Source organism: Muscardinus avellanarius (assembly GCF_963383645.1).
Source record: "Muscardinus avellanarius genome assembly, chromosome: 11".
In the NCBI taxonomy this organism is placed as follows: Eukaryota; Metazoa; Chordata; class Mammalia; order Rodentia; family Gliridae; genus Muscardinus; species Muscardinus avellanarius.
The window spans coordinates 80,411,563-80,435,932 of NC_137797.1; the positions used below are offsets into that span (position 1 = coordinate 80,411,563).

General features: G+C 36.3%; 1 protein-coding gene across 2 annotated transcripts in view; it reads right to left on the minus strand.

The window, feature by feature from the left end:
* PDZRN4 (PDZ domain containing ring finger 4) overlaps window positions 1–24,370 on the minus strand; it is a gene marked incomplete at both ends in the record, with an annotated part of 429,083 nt that overhangs the window by 171,575 nt on the left and 233,138 nt on the right. Inside the window, one exon of one of the 2 annotated variants that reach the window (XM_080705834.1) lies at window positions 14,542–14,610. The exons of the other annotated variant lie outside the window; for it this stretch is intronic. Within the exon in view, the coding sequence (XP_080561960.1) occupies window positions 14,542–14,610 (69 nt within the window). Of the gene's footprint in view, window positions 1–14,541; window positions 14,611–24,370 lie in introns of those variants that run through there. 2 annotated transcript variants of the gene reach the window in all.

Below are 24,370 nucleotides of genomic sequence, written 5' to 3' on the forward strand. Positions count from 1 at the left end.
TAATTATTAAATGGTGACCATAAATAAGATAATAAAAATATCTTACATTTCCTCGTCCCTCCACTTTCAAATTTCCCTAGGATCTAAAAAAGATCTTGACTCACATGGCAAATAGGTTTAGCATTTTGTTAATTCGTTCAGAGCTAGTGTTCATGGGAATAAAAAACCTAATTTTGATTTAAAAATAACTTTTAAGTGCAAAAGCTTATACCCTCTCTGATTATTTTTTGTTCTTATTTTTATCTAGATTTATCTGTGAACTAAGACTTAATTTTATAAAAAGCTTACATGATATTGGGTATATAGGGGGAGATTATATTCTCATTATATTTTTCATGACTCAAAAATATCTTAGGTGTTAAAGTAGCAGCTAATAATACAGGTAAAGGAAATATAGTTTTGACTTACAGAAAAAATATATTCTTGGGGTTTTATTAAATTGAATTGGGTAACTTTTACTTAGAACTTAGAGTTTTAAAAATAATTTTCACAGTTTTTTAAAGCTACCTTTTGCTTTATATGACCTTAAATGGGAAATTTACACTTGGATAAAGTATCATTTTAGGTTAGCATAATTATGAAATGTAAAAGCATCATCATTAGGGATAATTAAGGTAATTTCCAGTTTATTTTGCTATCACCATCCTAAATTCTTTTTACCATAAAAAGGAACATATAGATAATAATTTAGAAATTTAGCAATAATTTACTTTATCATGGATATACGTGGTATAAAATAAAAAGGGTATATATTAAGCTATTACTACACCAAATAACATATTCAATTTAACAGTATAGAAAGTAGTAAAAGGTGAAACATGGGAGTTTCTAGATCAATATTGGTTTACATAGCCATTTATAGAGTACTTTATTATATACATACATATATATTATAGTACTATATATATTGTCCTATTTGAGACAATTCTTTTAGTTTTCATCTATTCGAGAGCAAATCGCCAGGCTAATGATATGTGGTCCCCCTCTGTCTCACAGAACCAGTGTGCTCCTTGCTCTGCAGTTCTTTGTACATACCTCGATCACTGAAGCAGCTAGACACTGTGCTTTTAAATACAGTTAATAGTGCTTACAGATATTAGACACAGCTAAACACTGTGAGAGCAGTAGCCCATCTTACTCTGCTTTTATGCCACCTATGTCATACTGTTCTACATACAGAAATCCTTTTGCACTTAGTCATTTATACTTTATTCAAGAAATAGCTGAATACAAACTGGGGAAGGGTCTGAGAAAGCAGAGATTGAAGACAGGGTTTTGCCCTCAATGGATTCAATGGCCCAGGGACCACTAAATATCATAGACAAGTAAAATGATAGCTTTAAGATTTTTTTTTTTTTTTTGGTGGTACTGGGGATGAAACACTTCTACCTCCGGGCTAAACTCCCAGATCTACTACTACACACACACACACACACACACACACACACACACACACACACACTGTCTCTTAAGCCAGTGAGGCTGGCTTCGAACCTACAAGATCCTCCTGTCTCCACCTCCCATGAGTGGGGATTACAATCACGTGCCACCACGCCCAGTCTATGATATTCTTAAGTAGCATAAATAAACATTGAGTACCTTGGAAAGAGCAAAGAAAGGATTTATTCAATCCAGGGACTCAAGGAAGTTTTCTTGGGAAAAGTGATACCTGAACCACACTGTGAGAAGTGCTACACCTTAGCTGAGTAAGAATGGAAAAAGAAAAAGTGAGGAGTGTTGACTTTGTCATTTTCTGTCATTACTTCAGATCTTGAGATACTCTTCTGTATGCTGGGTCCACACAAACCTGGGTTATGGCACTCTCTGTCTGGGGAATTTAAGAGGGCAGGTAGGCAGAGCACTATATGGTCAGGAAGAGCTAATACAGTTTTAAGAAAATGTGTTTCCTTGAGGATTAAATAAGTAAAAGCCTCATATAGTAAAAGGATTAAATATATTTATAAGTAAATATATTTATAAGTAAATATATTTTAAGTAAAATATATTTTACTTATTTAATCCTCATATAGTAAGAGGATTAAATAAGTAAAAGCCTCATATAGTAAAAGGCTCTGTAACAAATTACAAGCATGTCAATTTTTATAGTTATGATCTGATTTCAATCTAATAATGATGTCATAAGATAGGAAATACTGTTTTCTTTTTGGGAAAGAAATGACTGTGTGTGCGTGTGTGTGTGTGTGTGTGTGTGTGTGTGTGTGTGTGTTACTGGGAATTGAACTCAAAGGCATTCTACCTTTGAGCTACATCCCCCACCTGATTTTATATCTTATTTTGAAACAGAATCTGTAATCCTCCTATCTCAGCCTCCCAAGTACTGGTATTACAGCCATGTTCCACTATGCCTGACTTAAAAAATGACTTTTTAAAAAAGCGATTCCAAGTTCTACCCAATAACTTATTGCTTCTGAAATTGGGATGTAGCTTATAATTAATATGCACATATGCATATTACTCTGCTTTGGTTTCACAGAAGACTACACAGGTGGCAACACTTGAATTGAGTCATAGGGATTGAAACAAGATACTTTGTGTTGAAAGGTAAAGAGATAATAATCATATTTTTTCCAAAGAGGAAATTATAGCTGAATTTGGTTAAAATTTGGGGTGAGTGAGAAAAGGCACGAGATTGTGAAGGGTGTTTTATGCCAGGTGTGGGTTTATGGAAGAATGGTGAAAGGCTTTCAGGCCCTCATACTGATGGGCTCTCAGAAATGAGATGTTTTGATTTAAGCTGCTCAAAAGATGGGGAAAAAGGTAAGTAGAGAGAACATTTTTTTTCTTCTTTTTACCAAAAAGGTAAAGACCCCTTCAAGGAGAAATTTAAATAGCATCTTTTTTTCTTTCTCTTCCTTTCTCTGTCTTCAATCCTGCCTTCTTCTCTTTCTTCTTTCTTTGTCAGATACTTATTGAATACCTACTATGTGCCAGGAGCTCAGTATTTATTGATCAGATCAGTGGGCAAATACGGAGAACTTAAGAGAATGGGACACTTGATGGTCATAAGAAAATGAATATGGACTTTAGTATTAGGCAGATCCTGGTTTGAATTCCAGGTATCTTGCTGACTTTCAATTTGTCACTTGATTACTTTGAGCTTTGGTTTTCTCATCTGCAGGTAAGAGACAGCATTACCACCTCACAGGGTCATTATTAGATTGAAATAAGACTGTAATTATAAAAATTACCATTTATGGCATGCTTGCAATGTGCTGTTATAGCCTTTAAATATATTATCTTATTTAATCCCCCACAAACACCTATTATACAAAGGCTAAATCACATCTAGAGAGACCACTTATCTAAGTGGTATCAGTGCTTGATTTGAAAGTCTCTGTTCTTTTCTATGCACAGTGACATTCCCATAAACTACCTCATGCATGATGTTTACTAGTACTCATGGTTCAGTAATATTTCATATGCCAACTTCACATATTCTCCCTGCTTTCCATGCTGTCTTAACAATCATCTTCACACTCACATAGGGAAACCAACTTCAAGCATTATAAATATGCATCACCAAAGAAATATAGAACACACTTAAGGAATGAAAGGCAGATTTTTCTATTTTAGGTCAATGTAGCATGGCTCTGGTCTTTCAAATAAAGTGCTAAGCAAATAGTGCTTACAGATATTATATGATATAAATTGACCTCATACCCTATTTGATGTCATCCTTAGGATGTATAGTGCCTTATGGTGATGATGCCACTAAGTTAATTCATCCTTGCATGGAGACCAAGACTTACAACTACTGTACTTATTCCATATCTTGCTTTATTCAGGCTGTTCTCACCATTTTCCACAAGGCATGCCCCAATGGCGTATTTCTTTGATAGTACATCCTGGACAAATAATTTTCACTGAAGATATGTAGTAAACATGTTGATTTAAAATAAAAAACATGGCTCTTCACAAAGACCATTCAAAATAATAGTCACTATTAAGCTGCTTTGCAAAGTCCCTCAGAGTACCCTTTCCCATACAAAACTGTCCTTTTTCTTCAATGTCTACTTTTTTAGCGTCAGACATTTCCAAAGTTTCCTCCCAGTTTTTTTCTTTTGTGTGTGTGTGTGTGTGTGTGTGTGTGTGTGTGTGTGTGTCTGTGAGTGGTACTGGCGATTAAATCCAGGGCATTCTACCTCCAAGCTACACACCAGCCCTTTATTTATTCATTTCATTCATTCACCCATTATCCTGAAACAGGCTCTTGCTAGATTTCTGAGAGTCTCGCTGCACTGCAGAGGCTATTCTGGAACCTGTGATCCTTCTGTTTCAGCCTCCCAAGTACTGGGATTACAGGTGTGCACCGCGACACACGGCTGCCTTCTAATTGCTTCATGATAATACATTCCTAGAAGACTGGTTTCTTACCTTATGCTTCTTTTGTATCCTATGCTACTATCTACCAGAGTACTGAGCACAAAGCAAGTGTGAAGTAATTATTTATGGTTATACAATGGCAATGAGAAATACACTTTCCCAAGCTTTCTTTACTTTAAATAATGTAACAACTGCATTCTGCTATGAAACAATTATAGGAAAACACACTGATTACAATAGTGGTCTTTAATCAATTGGTTTGTTACTTTTAATCCATACTAAGTATTTTAGAAATGCTCTTTGTTCATATATTCTTGAAAAAAGTCTTTATTAAAAAGTATCTAAAACAACTCTTAAGGATTGGGAGTAAGAGGTTAGTTCAGGAAAAAAAAAACTAATATCCACTGAGATGAGAGAAAATTTCCCAAAACATAACATTTTTAAAAGAATTTCTGTAAAGCTACATAAAGCAGAAGGGATAGAGGGAGAAAGGAGACGAGAGAGAGAGAGAGAGAGAGAGAGAGAGAGAGAGAGAGAGAGAGAGAGAGAGGGAGGGAGGGAGGGAGGGAGGGAGGGAGGAGAGAGAGAGAGAGAGAGAGAGAGAGAGAGAGAGAGAGAGAGAGAGAGAGAGAGAGAGGTGTGAGTGTGTGTTCTGGACCCAAACAACCATAAGCAAGATTTACAGCTTATTACAGAATGGCACAAATTAGCAATTAGATATTATGTGTCAAAACACAGGAGACTGTGGGGCTGCTGCCTTTTAAGCCGTCTGTTGACAAAAACAATGAATTCTTCATAATAGCCTTTGTAAAGCTGGTTGGTGCTCCAAGTTGAGAGAGTTAGAGTTAAGAAAGAAGAAAGGATGGGACAGGTTATACTGATGACTTTGGAAATGTTGAATTTACATATGAAAAACCCAGCTGCACTTTTTCTAGAATTATACATGTATACACAAAATTAATACCCTAAATTCATGTGACTCACAAGGAGAAGACACTTCTTATGAATAACACTGATAATTCTTAAGGTACACATCCTAGGATGAATAATGACAAAAAAGTGTCTAAAACAGATGAAATGATTGAGGCAGACCCTGTTCTGAGTCCCACGCTCAATTTTCCTCCATGAATTATAAATATCTCAAGAATTATAAATGTTTCAGGGGTATAGATCTGTCATAGAACCACAACCCAAGAGCCTCTTCTTGAAAACCTTGTGATTTAAGTTTGGTGACTTTCTTAATCATTTACTAAGATTGACTGAATACCTGCTAAACGACTTGTAAAAATTCAATATGTGAAAATCTACTTATATAAAATGAGTGTACTGGATGGTGATTGACTATTATGGAAGGACTTTTCACTATCAATTAATCTTCATACTTAATTACTCAATTATCTCTTGTAAAGTTAAGAAACTATGGTTTGCTAAAAATATGCAGTTTATTTGGTACTCCCTAATATGATTGAATATTTTAAAAATAGGCATCTATGTAATTTTATCATGTATTTTAGAAATATTTCACAAAAAAAGAAAATTTAAAAATATACTACTTAGATTATCCTACTAAACAAAACAGAAAATATTAAGGTGAATGAAAGGGTCTAAATACCACAGGACACCTGCTACACTGTTTTCAGCATCATGCCTCCCTTGTGTATAGTGTGAAACAAGGAAAATATTTTCATATAGCATTTTATATAAATAGTTATACAGTTAGAGATAATCTAGGTCTAGATCAATTAAATAAATGATAAGAATATCAATAAAATAAAGGTATACATTTTAATGATTTAAAGGAAAATATTGCTTTCATTTTTGCTATTCATAATTTTAAGTAATTTTTCATTTAAGAAAGAAAAGTCTAAGAAAAATTATACTCCAATGTTAGCACTGATGCTACATGACATTACTCCATTGTTGATAATCTGTCATATCAATTTCTGGAAAGTGCAATCAACCTCTGCTTCAAATCCAGCAATCTCAGGATTATTTTTCCACATTTCTATGCTCTGTGATCATTACCAGGTTAGGTTCACCAGGAAGCCAACTCTGAGATAGTATGTAGTATGCAAGATGTTTACTGAGCAGTGCCTTTGTGCAAGGGAAGAAGGAAGCAGGACCAGAAAGAAGGAGGATTGCACCCTGAGGCAGGCCCTGTGACAGCCTCAGGGGGCCTATGAGGTTGAGTTGCCATTCAGAGTCCTGAAGTCTGGCCAAGATGTCCAGATTTCCAGTACTTGCACCAGTCCGCTATTGCTATAGGCCTTCCAGGAAAGAGAATGACCTTGGGTGAAGGCAAGATAGTTTAGGAAGGGGCAAAACAACAAAGTAATTTTTTTGTTGTTGTTGTTGGTGGTCTGGGGATGGAACCTAGGGGCATTTGACCTCTAAGTTACACCCCCACCCTATTTCACATTTTTATTTTGAAACAGAGTATCACCAAGTTGCAGAGGGCCTCACTAAGTAGCTGAGGCTGTCTGCAAACTGTGATCCTCCAGTCTCAGCCTCCCGAATGCTGGGACAACCACACCTGGCACCAGCAAATTGTTTTGCTAACTATAATACCAGCAGCTGAAGTAGCATCAAATCCTTTCTGAAGAGGGATCTGAGATGTACCACATCACATATTTTCAAATTCAAAGACACTGTAGCTCTTAGGAATCACTACAACACACTTGACTATGTTGCCACTTCCTTTCTCAAACTCTCTCCTTTTGGCTTCACCCACAATTTTCTGCTCATTCTCCCTCTCACTCTGTAAGAATTTCAACTTGCCTCCTTTACTCTCTTTATCCTGTGACTGTTTCTCAATATTTATTCCATGGCTCATATGCCTTTTCACCTTTTAATTCTTTTCTTCACTTTTCTAGACCTACCTGGGTGATTTCACCCAACATACCTATATATGAAAAATTTTTTGTTTTGAACATTAACTTTTCCACCATCAGATTAACATTTCTTAATAGTAACAACAGCTTTCTCTCTCTCCGGAACTAACTTCCCTTCTCATTCTGTCTATGAACTTCACTCTATCTACCCAGTCTCAAGAGCTATAAATCTACTGAATTTATCTCTCCATGGGTCTCAATTTTGTCCTCATTTTTAATTCTTTTCAACACTAATTCTTTGCTATAGTTTTCCAGTTGATTCCTCTTGTTATAGTCCTGCTATGGCATATATCCCTAACTACCGTAAGACCACATAACCAAATCCTCTTATCAGAATGTGCTTTAAAAAATATGACACTGAGATATTGTCTAACTCTAGTTAGGAAGTCAATCATGGAGAACACAAACAATTACAAATGCTGGTTAGGATATAGGGAAATGGGAAATTTTACACATCTTTGGTGAAATTGCAAATTAGTAAAACCACTCGGGAATCAGTGTGGAGGTTTCTCAAAAGACTGGGAATGGATCCAACATATGACCCAGCTATATCAGTTTTGGGGATCTTCCCAAAGGAGTAAAAGCCAGGGTATTATAGGTATGTATACATATCCACGTTTATGGCATCACAATTCACAGTAGCCAAGCTATGTAAGCAGCCTGGGTGCTTGTCAACAGATAAATGGATTAAGAAACTATTGTATATATACACAATGGTATTTTACTCAGCTTAAAAAGTACAAAATTATGTTACTTGTAGGAAAATGGAAGGAAGTAGAAAATAATATGCTTAGAGACAATAGCAGAAAGTGAGGGGTCATATGCTTTTTCTCATACGTAGAAACTAGAAATAAATTGGGAAATAATTAATTTAGAAGAGATACTAGTACATTAGTAGTTCTGTAGGAGGGGTTTTGGGAGGAGTGTTGGGAATTGAAAGGGGAAATTGGATGAAGCAGTTAAAGTAAACCTGTGTTTATATGTGAAGTTATCAGTATCAATTTTAATACTATATATGGGGGGAAGCAGGGTGAGAGTCAGAGGGACCTACACAGCAGTACTTCCACAGAGTGTTTCTATCACTCTGAACCTCATTATGATAAATAATTGCAATATATCAACAAAAATTAAAAGAAAATGTCCAAACAAACAGAAAATCAGAGCCTGCGAAACTGTGTAGGATGTTGTCTTATCTACTTTCAGTCCTGTCCCAGAAGCTGCCTCCCACTTCAGGCTCTAGTAACACTGACTGCTCATAGATTCCTATGCCCCAAACCATTCCAATCACCTATTTACAGTCTTCACCGACTTTTTATGCCTTTCCATATTCTCCATTTTCTATGCCTTCCCCAATCCCACGCCCCCAGCACATTTAGCACTTTCACAGCTCTACAGGATCCACCAACATCTCTGTTGATTTAATGCTTCACTTACCACATTATATTAAAATTCTCTGCTTATATAGCTCTCCTCTGCTGCCAGATTGTGGAGTTATCAAAATCAAGGACTGTTACATTCATAGCTACATTCTCCATAACAGAGTTAAGGACCTGACCCATATTAAGAAGTCATCGTTTACAGAATGCTTATTGAACTAAATTACATGTCTAGAGTTTAGGCACCTGCTGGTGGTTGACAAAACTAAGAAATTATTATATATCAACTTGTTCTTCTGGTTATAAAAGACACCTCATTTTAGCAAATGAAATAGGTTTATTCTAGGGGTATATTGGAACTGGGAAATGAAGCCACTCTCTGGACCTGGTTATTTTATTGGCCTCTCTCTCCCATGGCCCATCTGTTTTATTTCTAGAAAACCTCTGATTATCTTGATAGGGGGGAACCACAAACATCCAAGCTCACAATTCTACTTTCAGCCCACATTCCTTCATATTCTAATGCTATTGCTAATTATTTGTTTCATGATATAAATTTCTGAACTGAAAATCATCTACCTAAACCTTCAATTTTATACACAGGCACTAATTAGTTATTAGGTATGGGGCAGAGAAAAAGAGTCTTACTTCTAAAGGGTCTGTGAGTGAGCAAGGCATCACCATGGCTCCTAACTGGGGTCTTATGTGGGGAAGGGCTTAAAGAACACAAGAGCACTCGGCCTGTCTTGTAGGTACCTACACTGAGTCACACATAACTGAAATAGCACCAGAAAGACAAATGGAACTCTACAAATACAACCATAGACTACAAAAGTCTCAAGGTGGGAGATACCACATTTTTTCAATATCAACAATTGCCAACATATCTCTGTCTAAGGAGACATTTGAACAATGAGTTGTAAGAAAACATAATGGTGCAGGTGGATACAGACAGTATTGAACAGAAGTTGAAGACAAGGAATAAAATTGCAAAGACAAAAACATAATTGTAAATTATATTGGTGGATTAAAGAAAAAATGAAAACAGGGGAGAGTCCCTGGGGGTAACAAATTGCACTAGGAGAAGAATGGTTAGAAAGAAAGTTGTAATTAGGTTCAGCTGAGGAGGGCTTTGAAAACTCAAATAAGATATTTATTTTTGGTACTGGAGATTTAGCTCAGAGGCAATCTACTTCTGAGCTATACTTCCAGCCATATTTTTCTCCCTCTAACTTCTTTCTTTCTTTCTTTCTTTCTTTCTTTCTTTCTTTCTTTCTTTCTTTCTTTCTTTCTTTCTCTCTCTCTCTCTCTCTCTTTCTTTCTCTCTCTCTTTCTTTCTTTCTTTCTTCTTTCTTTCCTTTCTTCCTTCCGTCTTTGAATCAAAGGTATCACTAAGTTACTGAGGGACCTCGCTATATTGCTGAAGCTAGCCTTAAACCTGTGATCTTCCTGTCTCAGCCTTCCCATTACTGGAATGACAGGCATGCACCAGCACGCACAGTTGGAACAAGACATTTTTACTTTATTCTATAATAACTGGGAGCCTTTAAAGATTATATGAAAATCAGTCAAACAGCAACCATCAGGATGGACCAGCCTGCAAACAAATTCTAAAATAGAAAGTTGTTAGCATGATATCAGAGAACACTAATCAAAGGGGCTGTGAAGGTGAGGAGGCGGGAATGGAGTTTGGGAAAGGGGCAGAAGTAAAATAACCAGGAAGGTCAGGTATGGTGGTGCACACTTGTAATCCCAGCATTTGGGAGGCTGACAGGAGAATCACGGTTCAAGGACAGCCTCAGCTATTAATTAGTAAGGCCCTTTGCAACTCAGTGATACCCTGTTTCAAAAAAAAAAAAAAAAAAAGCAGGTATAGCTCAGAGGTAGAATGCCTCTGAGCTAAATCTCCAGTACCAAAAATAAATATCTTATTTGAGTTTTCAAAGCCCTCCTCAGCTGAACCTAATTACAACTTTCTTTCTAACCATTGTTCCCCTAGTGTAATCCCCAGTACCACAAAAAAAAGGAGGAGGAGGAGGAGGAGGAAGAGGAGGAAGAAGAGGAGGGGTATGGGGAGGAGGAGAAGAAAATAACCAGGAAGGCCGCTGTGTGGATGAAGACAGAAGGGCCCCTTTCACTCATCGCTTCTAAGTTTCCTTATAAGCAAGTAGGGTGAGACCTTTACTAGCACTAAGGATTGTGGGAAAAGGATGGCACCTGGGGAAAGTAAGAGATTATGAACTGGGCTTCCATAGACAAAATAAATTTCTGAAGGATCTGGGGCAGTTCTCAGAGAAAGGAAATTAGAAAAGATTCAAGAAACACCATAGAATAGGGAAGACTTGCACATATTTAAAAATTATGGAAACAGATTACATAGATTCTCACTGGATTTTTGTGAGGATTAAAGAAGACGATGCTTTGGGGAAAAGTGTCTTGTTCAGAGCTTAGAATATAGTAAGTACTCCCTGTTAGCAATTCCGAGCATTGTTGTTACTTTCAATAAAGCTTCTGTTTTATTTTGTTTATGTTACTGATTCTTGGATGCAGGTGATGGAGAAACCTCTGAGCTGTGTCCATTGAAATTAATAAATCAACTCTGTCTTGTGCAACATCTTCCTGTTAGAAAAGAAAAGAGTCCCAGCAGAGACTTGTTTTGGAGAACCAGTACTGTTCTACTGCCTTTTCTAAGTTGAAGGCAAATTAATTTCCTTTCTGTAATTTGGCAAGTGCAGAAGAAAAGAACCTTGTGTTGTTGCATTAGAAGATTAAATGAAATCCTATAAATAAGTTTGTGTTAACAGCATTACCCCTGGTTTTAACATACAATTCAACACCAGTGAACATCTCATTCAATTACAAAGTTGCATTTGGTTTATGTGAAAAATCAGGCCAAAAAAATCAGTGAATTTAGGCATTATGGTACAATCTCACTCAGGAGTAAATCTATTATTACATCAGAAATGCCTAACAAGCTATGTACCTCTCTTGGTCTGGGTGGTTATTTAATCAGATTAACATGAACAGGAAATTCATTTTATGTCAATAGAAGCACATTGTTCAAATTGCCCTCTTATTAATTCTTTAGAAGTTAATAAATAACCTACTTGGAATAAAATAAATCACTACAGAAAACAAGAAAGTTAAGAGATACATAAATATACATGAAAACTGGGAAGATTACTGTTTCTACCCAAACCCTCAATTCTTGCATCTGGGTTCACACTGAACACTGGCCCAACCCTAGATGAAAATAATTTTTAGTCTTAATTCCATCTCTTTTGCCAACTGAATGTCTGAACTCCTCCACAGTAGAGTGTGTGTGTGTGTGTGTGTGTGTGTGTGTGTGTGTATGCATATGTATTTCAGCAAAATATAAATATAAACTTGACCTCTTTTCACACCTAAGCACATTCTAATGGTTTCACCAAATTCCTCAGTGAGTGCAGTTGCTTTTTGTTTACAGCAGTTATAAACCTGTAACTGTATTCTACTTGGCCACTGATATCAGGTCAGTAAATCTAGGAAGAAAATGTGAAACAATTCAACATCATAATGATTCTATTATAAAGGAATAACCATTTTGCTATTGGGCATGCATTTGGTATTCACTGCTAATTTTGCATCTTCACATCCACTGGTAAACTTTAATTTGCCTTAGCTCTTAAGAAGTAATAACCAAAGAAACTAAAAGGAGGGGATTTGAGAACTGCAAATAGGATTTGGGTGATGAAGTGTTAATATTCCTGTGAGCTAATTCATTTGAATACTCCACTAGCAATACTAGGGCTGCCTATCTCAAGCCACTTTTGTAAGAAGGATCCCCTCATCTGGGGGCTGCTGTGTGCCTTTCTGCAACACCTGGTGAAGAACATGCTCACTTTCATGTATGCTCCGAGCTGCCTTTCCTCCACATAAAAATAGAAACTAGTTTGCAGCACCGCACGGGGCTCCAGTGCATTATATGAGCCTATCACTGGTTTCCTTTGATATCTTATCTATTCCATTAACTCAATAAAATAGCAAGCAAAGCTGGGCACACACTGTAGGAGGGACCCTCTTAGGAAACACATGCAAGACCTTTAAGCGCTGGTTTTAACTTATCTAATAAAAGCCAGTTAAATGGAAGCTAATACTTCATTTTCACCTCCTTTATTAAAGATCATAAGTACTGCAACCCAGGAGCAGAGAAAATAAAATAAAAATATGGAGGAGTACAGGTAGAGGCAATAAAGAGTATGGCTTATCTATTTCCTCAAGATTTAGGAAGCACTTGAAGGCAAAATTCACAGACAAGCATTTTAAAACACTGTAACAAAGGCTCCTGTTCTTTAGCAAAAACAGTGGTCCTAGCTGGATGCAATAATCCTGTTTGATTTCTTAGTAGAATATAAACAGCTTGACCCAGGCATAATCAAGAAGGATGCTAGCTACCACCTCTGTTTTATTATACTTTTATATCATTTAATAATTTAGAGAAAAAAAATATATTGGTGAATACACTCTGCTGCTCCGTGACCACCCAAAGCAAAAACAATACTAGAACTCCAACTCCAACAAGCAAACTAAAGGAAAGTGTTCCACCTAGAGACAGTTTTCATGAATCAAAGTGAGTGAGAGCGTATGCAGGAAATTAATATTATTTTACTTTATCCTTGTAAGTTTGTAGTTAAAAAAAAAAAAGAAAGAAAAAGAAGCAGCAATGAAAGGTATTGCCCCCTGTGTAATTAACAATGTTAATCTTTTTTTTCCTCTCTATGGTGATAAAGGAGTCATTTTTATATTTAATTAATGCAGAGGATCATTTTGGAAACTGGCTAATGAGCCTCTGATCACATTACCATGAAAATGTGCATTAACATTGCAACTGAGGAGGCTGTTTCATGTGTAGCAAATCTACTTTGTAATTAGCCCACTGTGAAATGAATCATGTCAAGGGAAAATCTGAGGGAACCAGGAGGCAGTAGGTACTTTCTGCTGCTGGGCCAGAGACCGCCACCATCCCAAACATTGTCTTTCATCAGCAATATTGTCTAAAAGCAAAAGTAGTAGTGTCACATTTGGAACAACTGGAAGAAGGTAGAAATTAACTTTATTTTGCCAGACAAGACATTTTCACTTGGGCTTCATCCACAGATGAAACTACTCAAATAAAGTCGCAAAATTATAGAATTTTAGTAAAACTATGAAATCTGAGTATATGGGTTTCTTATTTTTATTCTGAAAAGCCCTCAAATACATATTAAAGAGATACATAAATTTATACATTTCTCCTAGATCACATGTAGGTATTATAATAAGCTTTCAAAATGAATTTTCAGAGACGAACAGACAAAAATGATGAAAAGGCTCTAAGAAAAAGTGGTAAGAAAATTTCTTTATATCTCTTTTAAGCCAAGAATGTCATATATCGTGTTCATATATAATGCAAAAATACCAGGTCTTCATCTGAAATCAAAGCAAAAATTCCTAATTAATCAAATAATTTTCTCTGGCTAACAAGATTTGGCAAGAAACTTTTCCTGTCTTTTCAAAATAGCTGAGATCACAGACCTATTAAATCCTATTATCTATGCAGACAACGCTACAACTGATTTTCCAATGTCAACATTATTCCAAAATGAAAGAGGTATCTCAAAATATTACAGAGAGGGGTCTCAGTGCTACTCCTCTTACTTGACTGACATCTTGGCAGCAGATACACAAAATGTTAAAAAGAATCCCACAGGAAGTCATCTGAAGGGGGAGTGGCAAGGAAACTGAAAACTGCCACCCAGACCCCAAAGAAAAAGCCCCAAACCAGCAAGTCTGCCCTCAATGTTGAAATGCTCTGAAAGCAAAAACATCAAGCTAGCCAGAAATCATTTACCATCTCTCAGACCAACACAAAAGCCTGGCTGTTCAGTTGCTGGTATTAGACCTGCACTCACCTGAGAAACTTCATATAGCAGTTTGTAGTGTTCCTCTCTTTTCTGAAAAGTGCACAAATTGCAGCCCATTCTAAGAAGCAGAGAGAAAGAGCAAATCTTCTAATTTCCCCAGAACTGAAAGGCAAGTGAACTGAAAGGGAATCACCCTCCAGACTTGACTACTGTTTTTCATCAGTCACTTCAGTCCAGAAACACAGACAAACCGCTGTTAGCTGCAAGCAGAAGCCGGGGTGGTGCGTAGCAGCATGCTCTTCTTCGCTTTCCCTAAGTATCTTGCACTCACGGATACACACACAGAGTTTCCAGTCAGTTCATGGCAACACTCCCCCTGTCTCTGCATCAGTGCACATGACTACACAGATTCCAGCTCATGAATATTAATAGTGCCTCATTGATTATTTATGACAGAACATGTTAGCAGGGAGGGGTGTCATAGCTGCTGCTGATGACAGATGAATATTCACTAATTAAGAAGCAAATGTAGTGTGGTTAAACAAAATTCACTTGTGTCAATACCATCTCTGTTTATTAAGGATAGAGAGGTTGAGCACAGGGCATTTTAAAAAAAAGCAGACACTTAATTTCTCCATTGATAGAAGCTTTTAATATGGGGATAAGAAATTCAGATAAAGAAATATACTTAGTTCACATCACACTTTGCAGCAATGTGAATAAATATTTTCAGTATTATTAAATCTAAAGGGAAATAAAGAGGGACAATTATTTAAATTTATAAAATAAACCCAGAAGCAAGGGAAAAATTTGGGGGTGATGCAAAAAAGGAAGGCAAAGTGGGGGATATTATTCTGTTTTAGTTGTGTTTCTACAAAAATAACCGAAAAATTCATGCATAAAGACCAATACTTATTAAAGAGGAAATAAAGCCTATTATCTTAATCTAGATGAAGAATATTTAAGCAAGTACATGCTTGTACAGATAATAAATATTTTAATTAGATAATAAGAACATATCTACTGATAATTAATCTATGGCATTGCAGTGCATGTAGATCTATATTTAAAATTAGATAAATTTAATGCCTTTCTCAGAAATCTTAAAACAAATATAGTATTTATGCTAATTTTATTAAAGTCATATATAATACTTCAGAGAGCTGACATTGGCAATATTTAAATTCTAATGTAATACACAGTGATGCCATTTATGATTCTATATTTAGAGTTCATAATATGCAAAGGTGAAAGACATAAACTAAACATAGATGTTTAGATAATAGAAGTAAGGCATTTAATTTCATAGTCATGAAAATACTTAACTTGTATTGCAAACTGGCAGTTTTTGTCCCTTAAAGACACACTACAAACAGCCAAAGCAGATAATAAGAGAACATTCCTCTTGTTCCCTTACTGACTTATCCACAACCTCTGCTAATTAAGAAGTATGTCCTTGTTCCAGCACATCTTTAAACTGGACAGGAGAGCAGGTGGGTTTGAAAGCAAAAAATAATTACTTGGAAACACAGATGACTCCAGTTAAAATTACATTGGATCTGGAAGATTTTTAATTGCTCCACAGTTATAGAATGGCTACTTTTTGGGGTTCAGTGTCCTGAAAGCCCTCAGTCAAATGTTTCAAATCGATATCAGGAAGTGATTCTAATGAGCACTAATTGTTAACAAATTGGCTTTGCAACTATCAACACCTCAACACCAGCAAGGAGCAAGGAGATGAGCAATCATCTCCTGCTTATCAGTCCTTTCTCTGGGGATGTAATAATCCGATTTTCTGGGCCTAATTTCACCTAACAGCCTGGAGGAAAGCCAAACAGAGGGACCCACATGAAAGTGGCATCATAATTGAAAACAGTGCCAGTGAACAAAGTTTACCAGGACCTCCCTCCTATTATAAACCACTTGTAGGAGATATTAATTCAGGCTTGATTCTTTTAAGGGGAAAATGTGTTAAATGAAAGTTGAAGGGACCTTTAAGAAGCCAGTCTCAAACAGAAGCAAAATACCTGCATGTACTTGTAAAATATTTATATTTCTGATGTTTATTAAAGTTTTAAATATGCTCTGAGACTGCAAAGTGTATTATGCTAAAATTCACATCTTCCAAGCAAGCACTGACTGTTTCTGTGAGGGATTTCTGTGAGGGATATTGCTAAGTTATGAACAAGGTATTACTTCCCTAGTGTGTGCAATTCTAAACTGTACATACATATCAAGGAATTAGAATGCAATAGGGCAAGGATGGCTCACTCGTCCATCAATAAACATGTATACTTCTTCCATCACTAACACTTCTTCATGTGATAGATTTTGAAAGCTAAATGGGAAGTGCTGAGGAAACATGCATTATAGCTGGTTTTTTAAGAAAAATTCAAAAATCATAACTAAAGAATATTTTCCTACTCATCAAAAAGGAATGAGCATCCAGAGAAGGGTGGTTCAATTGAAGTGGTTAAAAGTAGTTCCTCTTGTCTTTTATCTTTACTCATCATGAGTCTCCCTGTCCTTTTGTTTCTATCTCATCAAGCAAGAACAGTTTCTCCAATCATTTATCAAATGCTGCCCTTGGCCCATCTACCCTGGAAAGATTCCATCTTCTGCTACAATGGGCTCATCCCAGAGAATTAGAGGCAGACTTGAACAAAGGAGACCCATAATGCCAGAGTTTTCTAAATTTAATTAAAATATGATTTTTCCAGTGAATATGTAGCTAAATCTTATATTAAAAGACTATATTAAGTTTAAAGTGAAAGGAGAAAATGCATCAATTTGGACAACATTTTAAAAATACAAATAGATTAGATAGTGCCTGTTTTAGGCAATAAGCACAGAATTAATGACTACCTTTTCAACTGTCCTTGGAGGAAAAAAACTCACCTATATGTAAGAACATATATGTTGAGTACATATTCAAGATTCAGTTACTTATTAAAATTACCTTTAATTTGTGTGAGTTTACTCCATACATATACAGTGACATTCAAAGTAGGACACACGTTCATCAAGATGTAGACTGATATATAAGAGGATGAACTGGTAATGAGAGGAAGAAATCCAATGATTTTCTTACTTTTCCTATATAAATTATCCCACTGAGAAGCTAAAAAATTTGGTGAGAGTGAACTTCTCTTCATAGAATTATTCTAGCCAATAAAGAAGGAATGAGAGAATACATGCCTGCTAGTAGTCCATCCAATAATGAATCTGGGTACTGCAAATTAGTAGCTGCTAATATGACACATTCTTACACAAGAGATAAGAAGATGTCTTATGCCACCTGATTAAAGAAAATAATACCATCTTAAAATAGCCTTTCTAAAAGTGAGCAAATAACAAAAAATACAAAGGACATAGGAACTACATATTAAAGTACACATGAGGACCAAATTCAGACTGAGGACAACACTACAAAGACAGATGAGGGAGGAAGGGAGAGGAGAGAAAAAGAAAGAAACTAAAAAAAAATAGTCCTTAAATTCATTCGGAGCAACAACAACAACAACAACAACAAAAACAGAATAGCCAAAGTAATTCTCAGCCACAAAAACCATGCAGAAAGAATTACAATACCTGACTTTAAACTATACTACAAAGCCATAGTAATAAAAATAGCATCATAGTGGCATAAAAACAGATACATAGACCAATGGAGCAGAATAGAAGACTCAGAAAGAAATCTGCACACTTACAGCCAATTGATTTTTGACAAAAGCATCAAAAATATACACTGGAATAGTTAGATTTCTAAGCACATATAACCTACCTAAACTGACCCAAGAGGACCTAGCAAGCCTAAACCAACCAATAGCAAATAAAGAAATAGAAACAGCAATCAAAATTCTGCCAACAAAGAAAAGCCCAGGCCCTGATGGGTTCCCAGCTGAATTCTACAAAACTTTCAGTGAAGAACTAATACCAATACTTCACAACTTGTTCCGGGAAATTGAAAGAGATGGAATTCTTCCTAATTCCTTCTATGAGGCCAGTATCACATTAATCCCCAAATGAAATAAAGATACTTCAAGAAAGGAAAATTACAGACCAATATCCTTAATGAACATAGACGCAAAAATTCTCAACAAAATACTAGCTATACGCATTCAAAACCATATCAAGGGAATTGTACACCATGACCAAGTTGGTTTCATCCCAGAAAAACAAGACTGGTTCAACATACACAAATCAATACATGTTATTCACCACATAAATAGAACTAAGAACAAAAACCACATGATCACTTCAATAGATGCTGAAAAAGCATTCGACAAAATCCAACACCCATTTATGTTAAAAACACTGCAGGAAATTGGAATAGAAGGAAGGTATTTCAACATCATTAAGATTATATACAATAAACCCAAAGCCAACATCATATTGAATGGAGAAAAACTGCAAGAATTCCCTTTAAAATCAGGCACAAGACAAGGATGTCCATTATCACCTCTCCTTTTCAATATAGTCCTTGAGACTCTTGCCAGAGCAGTAAGAGAAGAGAAGGAAATCAAAGGAATTCAAATAGGAATAGAGGAGCTAAAACTATCCTTATTTGCAGATGATATGGTTCTTTATCTAGAAGATTCAATGAACTCAACTAAAGACTTCTGGAGCTGATTAACAAATTCAGCAAAGTTGCAGGATACAAAATCAACCTAAAGAAATCAGTTGCTTTTCTTTATGCCAACAATGAATCCACAATGAAAGAAATAAAGAAAACTATTCCATTTACTATAACCTCTAAACCAATAAAATACTTAGGAATAAACCTAACCAAAGATGTAAAAGACCTCTACAGAGAAAACTACAAAACATTAAAGAAAGAAATTGAAGAAGACCTTGGAAGATGGAAAGATCTCCCTTGCTCATGGATAAGCAGAATTAATATCATCAAAATGGCCATTCTGCCAAAAGTGATCTATAGATTCAATGCAATCCTGATTAAAATACCAAAAACATTTCTCATATACCTGAAAAAATTAGTTATGAATTTTGTATGGAGGAAGAAAAGACCCAGAATAGCCAAAGCAATTCTCAGCAACAAGAACCAGGCAGGAGTCATCACAATCCTGGACTTCAAATTATACTATAGAGCAATAGTAGTAAAAACAGCATGGTATTGGCACAAAGATAGGCAGACTGACCAATGGAACAGAATAGAAGACACAGAAACAAACCCACACATCTATAGTCAACTGATCTTTGACAAAGGGGCCAAACTCAGAAAAGATAGCCTTTTCAACAAATGTGCTGAGAGAACTGGCTATCCATTTGTAGAAAGTTGGATCTGAATCCTTACTTCTCATCATGCACAGGAATCAACTCGAGATGGATCAAAGACTTAGAAATTAGACCAGAGAATGTGAGTTATTAGAAAAAGGCATAGGATCTACACTTCGACATATAGATATAGGGAGTAAATTTCTCAATAAGACTTCCAAAGCGCAGGGAATTAAAGCAAGAATTAATAAGTGGGATCTCTTCTAACTAAAAAGTTTCTTCTCATCAAAGGAAACCATCAAGAACCTAAAGATGAAGCCTACAGAATAGGAGAAGATCTTTACCAGCCACTACTCTGATAGGGGGCTAATATCCAGATTATACAAAGAGCCCAAAAGACTCTACACTAGCAAAACGAACAACCCACTCAAGAAATGGGCAATTGAAATGAATAGACATTTCACAAAAGAAGAGATACAAATAGCTAATAGATACATGAAAAGATGTTCAACATCACTAGCCATCAGGGAGATGCAAATCAAAACTATGCTGAGATTCCATCTAACCCCAATCAGAGTGGCAAACATAAAGAAATCAAACAACAATTGTTGGCGAGGATGTGGGGAAAGAGGAACTCTTTTACACTGCTGGTGGGAGTGCAAAGTAGTTCAGCCACTATGGAGATCAGTATGGAGATTCCTTAGAAAACTGGGAATAGATCCACCATTTGATCTGGCTATACCACTCCTGGGTATCTTTCCAAAGGGGTTGAAATCAGAGAACTACGTTAACATATGCATACCCATGTTCATAGCAGCACAGTTTGTAATAGCCAAAATATGGAACCAACCTAGATCTCCATCAACAGATGAGTGGATTGCAAAATTATGGGAAATACACACAATAGAATTCTATTCAGCTATAAAGAAAAAATAATAGCATTGCAAGAAGATGGAAGGAACTAGAGAACATTATGTTAAGTGAGATTAGTCAAGCACAGAAAGAGAAGGGACGTATGTTTTCTCTAATATGTTCAAGCTAGGGAGTAGTGGTAATACCAGAGGGATTCCAGATGATGGAGGGGAAATCTCAGCAAAGCTTGAACGGAAGGATAGGAGAGGAAGAAAGCTGAGGTTGTTCAGTGGAGGAGCTACATACGAATATGTGTAATAGCATAAATCAACATGATTAACCTGGACACTCTCTATTGGGGGGAAGAAAAAGGGAGGGGGAAGGGCATGAAGCACAATGTAAATGTATACCACTCCCAATATGTTCCACTTATAAAAAAAATAAAAATTAAATTAAAATAAATAAATAAATAAATAAATTTCAACTAAAAAAATAAAACTACCCTGAGATTTCACCTAACTCCAATTAGAATGGCAATCATTCAAAACATAAACAACAACTAATGCTGGGGAAGATGTGGAGAAGTGGGAACTCTAATACATTTTGGTGAGATTTCAAATTAGTGCAACCACTTTGGAAAACAGTATGGAGGATCCTCAGAAGAAATGAAACAAACTTACCATATGACCCTGCAGTACCACTCTCGGGTAGCTACCTAAAAGAATGAAAACCAAACTACTAAACAAATGCATGCATATTTATGTTCATAGCTGCACAATTCACCATTGCCAAATTATGGAATCAGCCAACATGTTCATCAACAGATGAATGGATTGTAAAACTATGGGATATGTACAGAATGGAATTTTACTCATCCATAAAGAAAAAACCCAATTACATAATTTACAGGGAAATGGATGGAACTGGAGAATATTATGTTAAGTGAGATTAGTCAGTCACAAAAAATAAGAAATTGGATGCTCTCCCTAATATGCAGAAGCTAGGGAGAAAATGGGTCATAGGAGACCCATTTCCTCTCTCCCTAATATGCAGAAGCTAGGAAGAAAATGGGTCATAGGAGACCCATTTTCTCCTAGGGTGATGTGTGCATGTATGCCTCCACAATCTTGTAATCCATTAAGATGTGTGACTACAATGCACTAATAAAAAATAAAATAAAATAAAATAATATAAAAACATACACTGGAAAAAAGAAAGCCTGTTCAAAAAATGGTATTGGCAAAACTGGTTAACCATATGCAGAAAAATGGAAATAAATCCCACTTTCTCACCTTGCACAAGAGTCAATTAAAGATGGATCAAAGACTTGGAAATTAGACCAGACACATTGAGGCTCCTTGAAGAGGGCATAGGTCCAACACTGCAACACATAGGCATAGGTAAGAACTTTCTCAACAAGATTCCAAAGGCACAAGAAACTAAAAGGTGGATCATTACATGAGATTGCATGAAACTGAAGAGCTTCTGTTAAGCAAAGGAAACTATCAAGAACTTCAACAGAGAGCCAACAGAATGGGAGAAGATTTTTTGCCACCTACTCCTCCAATAGAGGACTAATATCTAGACTATACAGAGAACTCAAGAAACTCAGCACTAAGAAACCAAATAACCCAATCAAAAATGGGCAAGGGAAGTAAATAGACACTTCACAGAAAAAGAAATTCAAATGGCCAATAAATGCATTAAAATGCTCAACATTGTTAGCAATCGGAGAAAAATGCAAATCAAAACTACCATGAGATTTCACCTAACTCTAACCAGAATGGCAATCATTCAAAACACAAACAATAAATTCTGGTGAGGATGTGAAGAAGTGGGAACTCTACTACATTGTTGGGGACTGACTGCAATGTAGTTCAACCACTTTGGAAAACTGTATGTAGGATCCTCAGAGGAATGGGAACAGACTTACTACTTCTGGGTATCTACCTAAAGAATGAGAAACTAATGCATACCAAACTAATGCATGCGTATCTATGTACATAGCTGCACAAATCACAATTGCCAAACAGAACCAGCCAAGATGTCCATCAACAAATAAATGGACTACAAAACTATGGGATATGTATGCAATGGAATTTTATAATTCCATAAGAAAAACACAATTATGTCATTTACAGGGAAATGGATGGAACTGGAGAATATTATGTTAAGTAAAATTAGTCAGTCACAAAAAAATAAGAAATCAGATGATCTCCCTAATATACGAAAGCTAGAGAGAAAATGGTTTATAGGAGGAACTCTAGATGAAGAAGGAAGGAGATGCCATAGATGAGCAAATAAGGCGACCTGAGGGGATGGGAGGGGGAAAGAGGGAAATTCTCTAATGTTCATGATGTACATTACCAAACATATCAAAGTCAATCACTAAACCAAACATGAGAAGGAGGGAGGAGGAGGGAATGAGGAGGGAATTGCATAAGAGCTAAATGGGTGATGTGTGTGTATGTATGCCTCCACCATCTTGTACTCCATTATGTTGGACGACTACAATGCACCAATAAAAAGTTAAAAAAACAAAAATTTAAGACTTTGATGACACTCAAATAAGACATACATTACTAAGTTATTTTAGGAATGCACATAATTTGATAAAATTGTGCATGCAAATAATAAAATGATTGCCACAAAGTCAAGGTAGTGGTTACTTTCAAGTAGGAAAGAGAAGGCTGTGATGAGTCAGGAACACAATAAAGTTTCAATGTAGCTACCAAAATTCTAACTTCTGACTCGACTAGTGCTTTGACTGGGTAGTCACACAATTTTTTTAAACTATCCTTTGCTTTAGGTGTTTTCTTTTAGCTATTTTTTAACTTTAATTTTTTACTGCTTCATTATATATATAGTATATATATAAAGAATATATATATATATATATATATATATATATATATATATATATATATTCTTTTTTTTTTTTTTTGCCGGTCTGGGGATGGAACCCAGGGGCATTTGACCTACGAGCTACACCCCTTCTTTTTTTTCCTTGTGGTACTAGAGTTCCTGGAAACCCTTCTACCTTCGGGCTACACTCCCAGGCCTATTTTTATATTTTTATTTGGAAACAGGGTCTCTTCAGCCAGTGAAGCTGGCTTCGAACTTGAGCGATCCTCCTGTCTCTGCCTCCTAAGCGTGGGGATTACAAGAGTGTGCCACCACGCCTGCCTCAGGCTCCTAATTTTTATTCTTTATTTTGAAACCGGATCTCTCTGAGTTGCAGAGGGCCTCACTAAGTAACTGAGGCTGTCTGCAAACAGCGATCCTCCAGTCTCAGCCTCCCAAATGCTGGGATTACATGCATATGCCACCATGCCCCGCTTTTATTCTTTATCTTTAAAGAATGAAAATAAATACAGAGGGCCTCACTAAGTATCTGAGGTTGTCTGCAAACCGGGATTCTCCAGTTTCAGCCTCCCAAATGCTGGGATTACAAGCGTGCACCACCATACCCGGCTATATTTATATATCTTAATGGAGTACAAGTTGGTAGAGGCATACAGGCACACATCACTCATTTAGCCCTTACCCCAATTCCCATCTTATTCACTCCTCCTCCACCCTTCTAATGTTTGGCTTACTGATTGAATTTGAAATGTTTGTGAATGTACATCATGTACATTAGGGAATTTCCCTCTTCCCCCTCCCATCCTTCTCAGATTGCCTTATTTGCTCATCTGTGGTTTCAACTTCTTAGTCTAAAGTTCCTCCTGTGACCCTTTTTCTCCCTAGCTTCTGCATATTAGGGAAAGCATCTGATTTTTCACTTTTT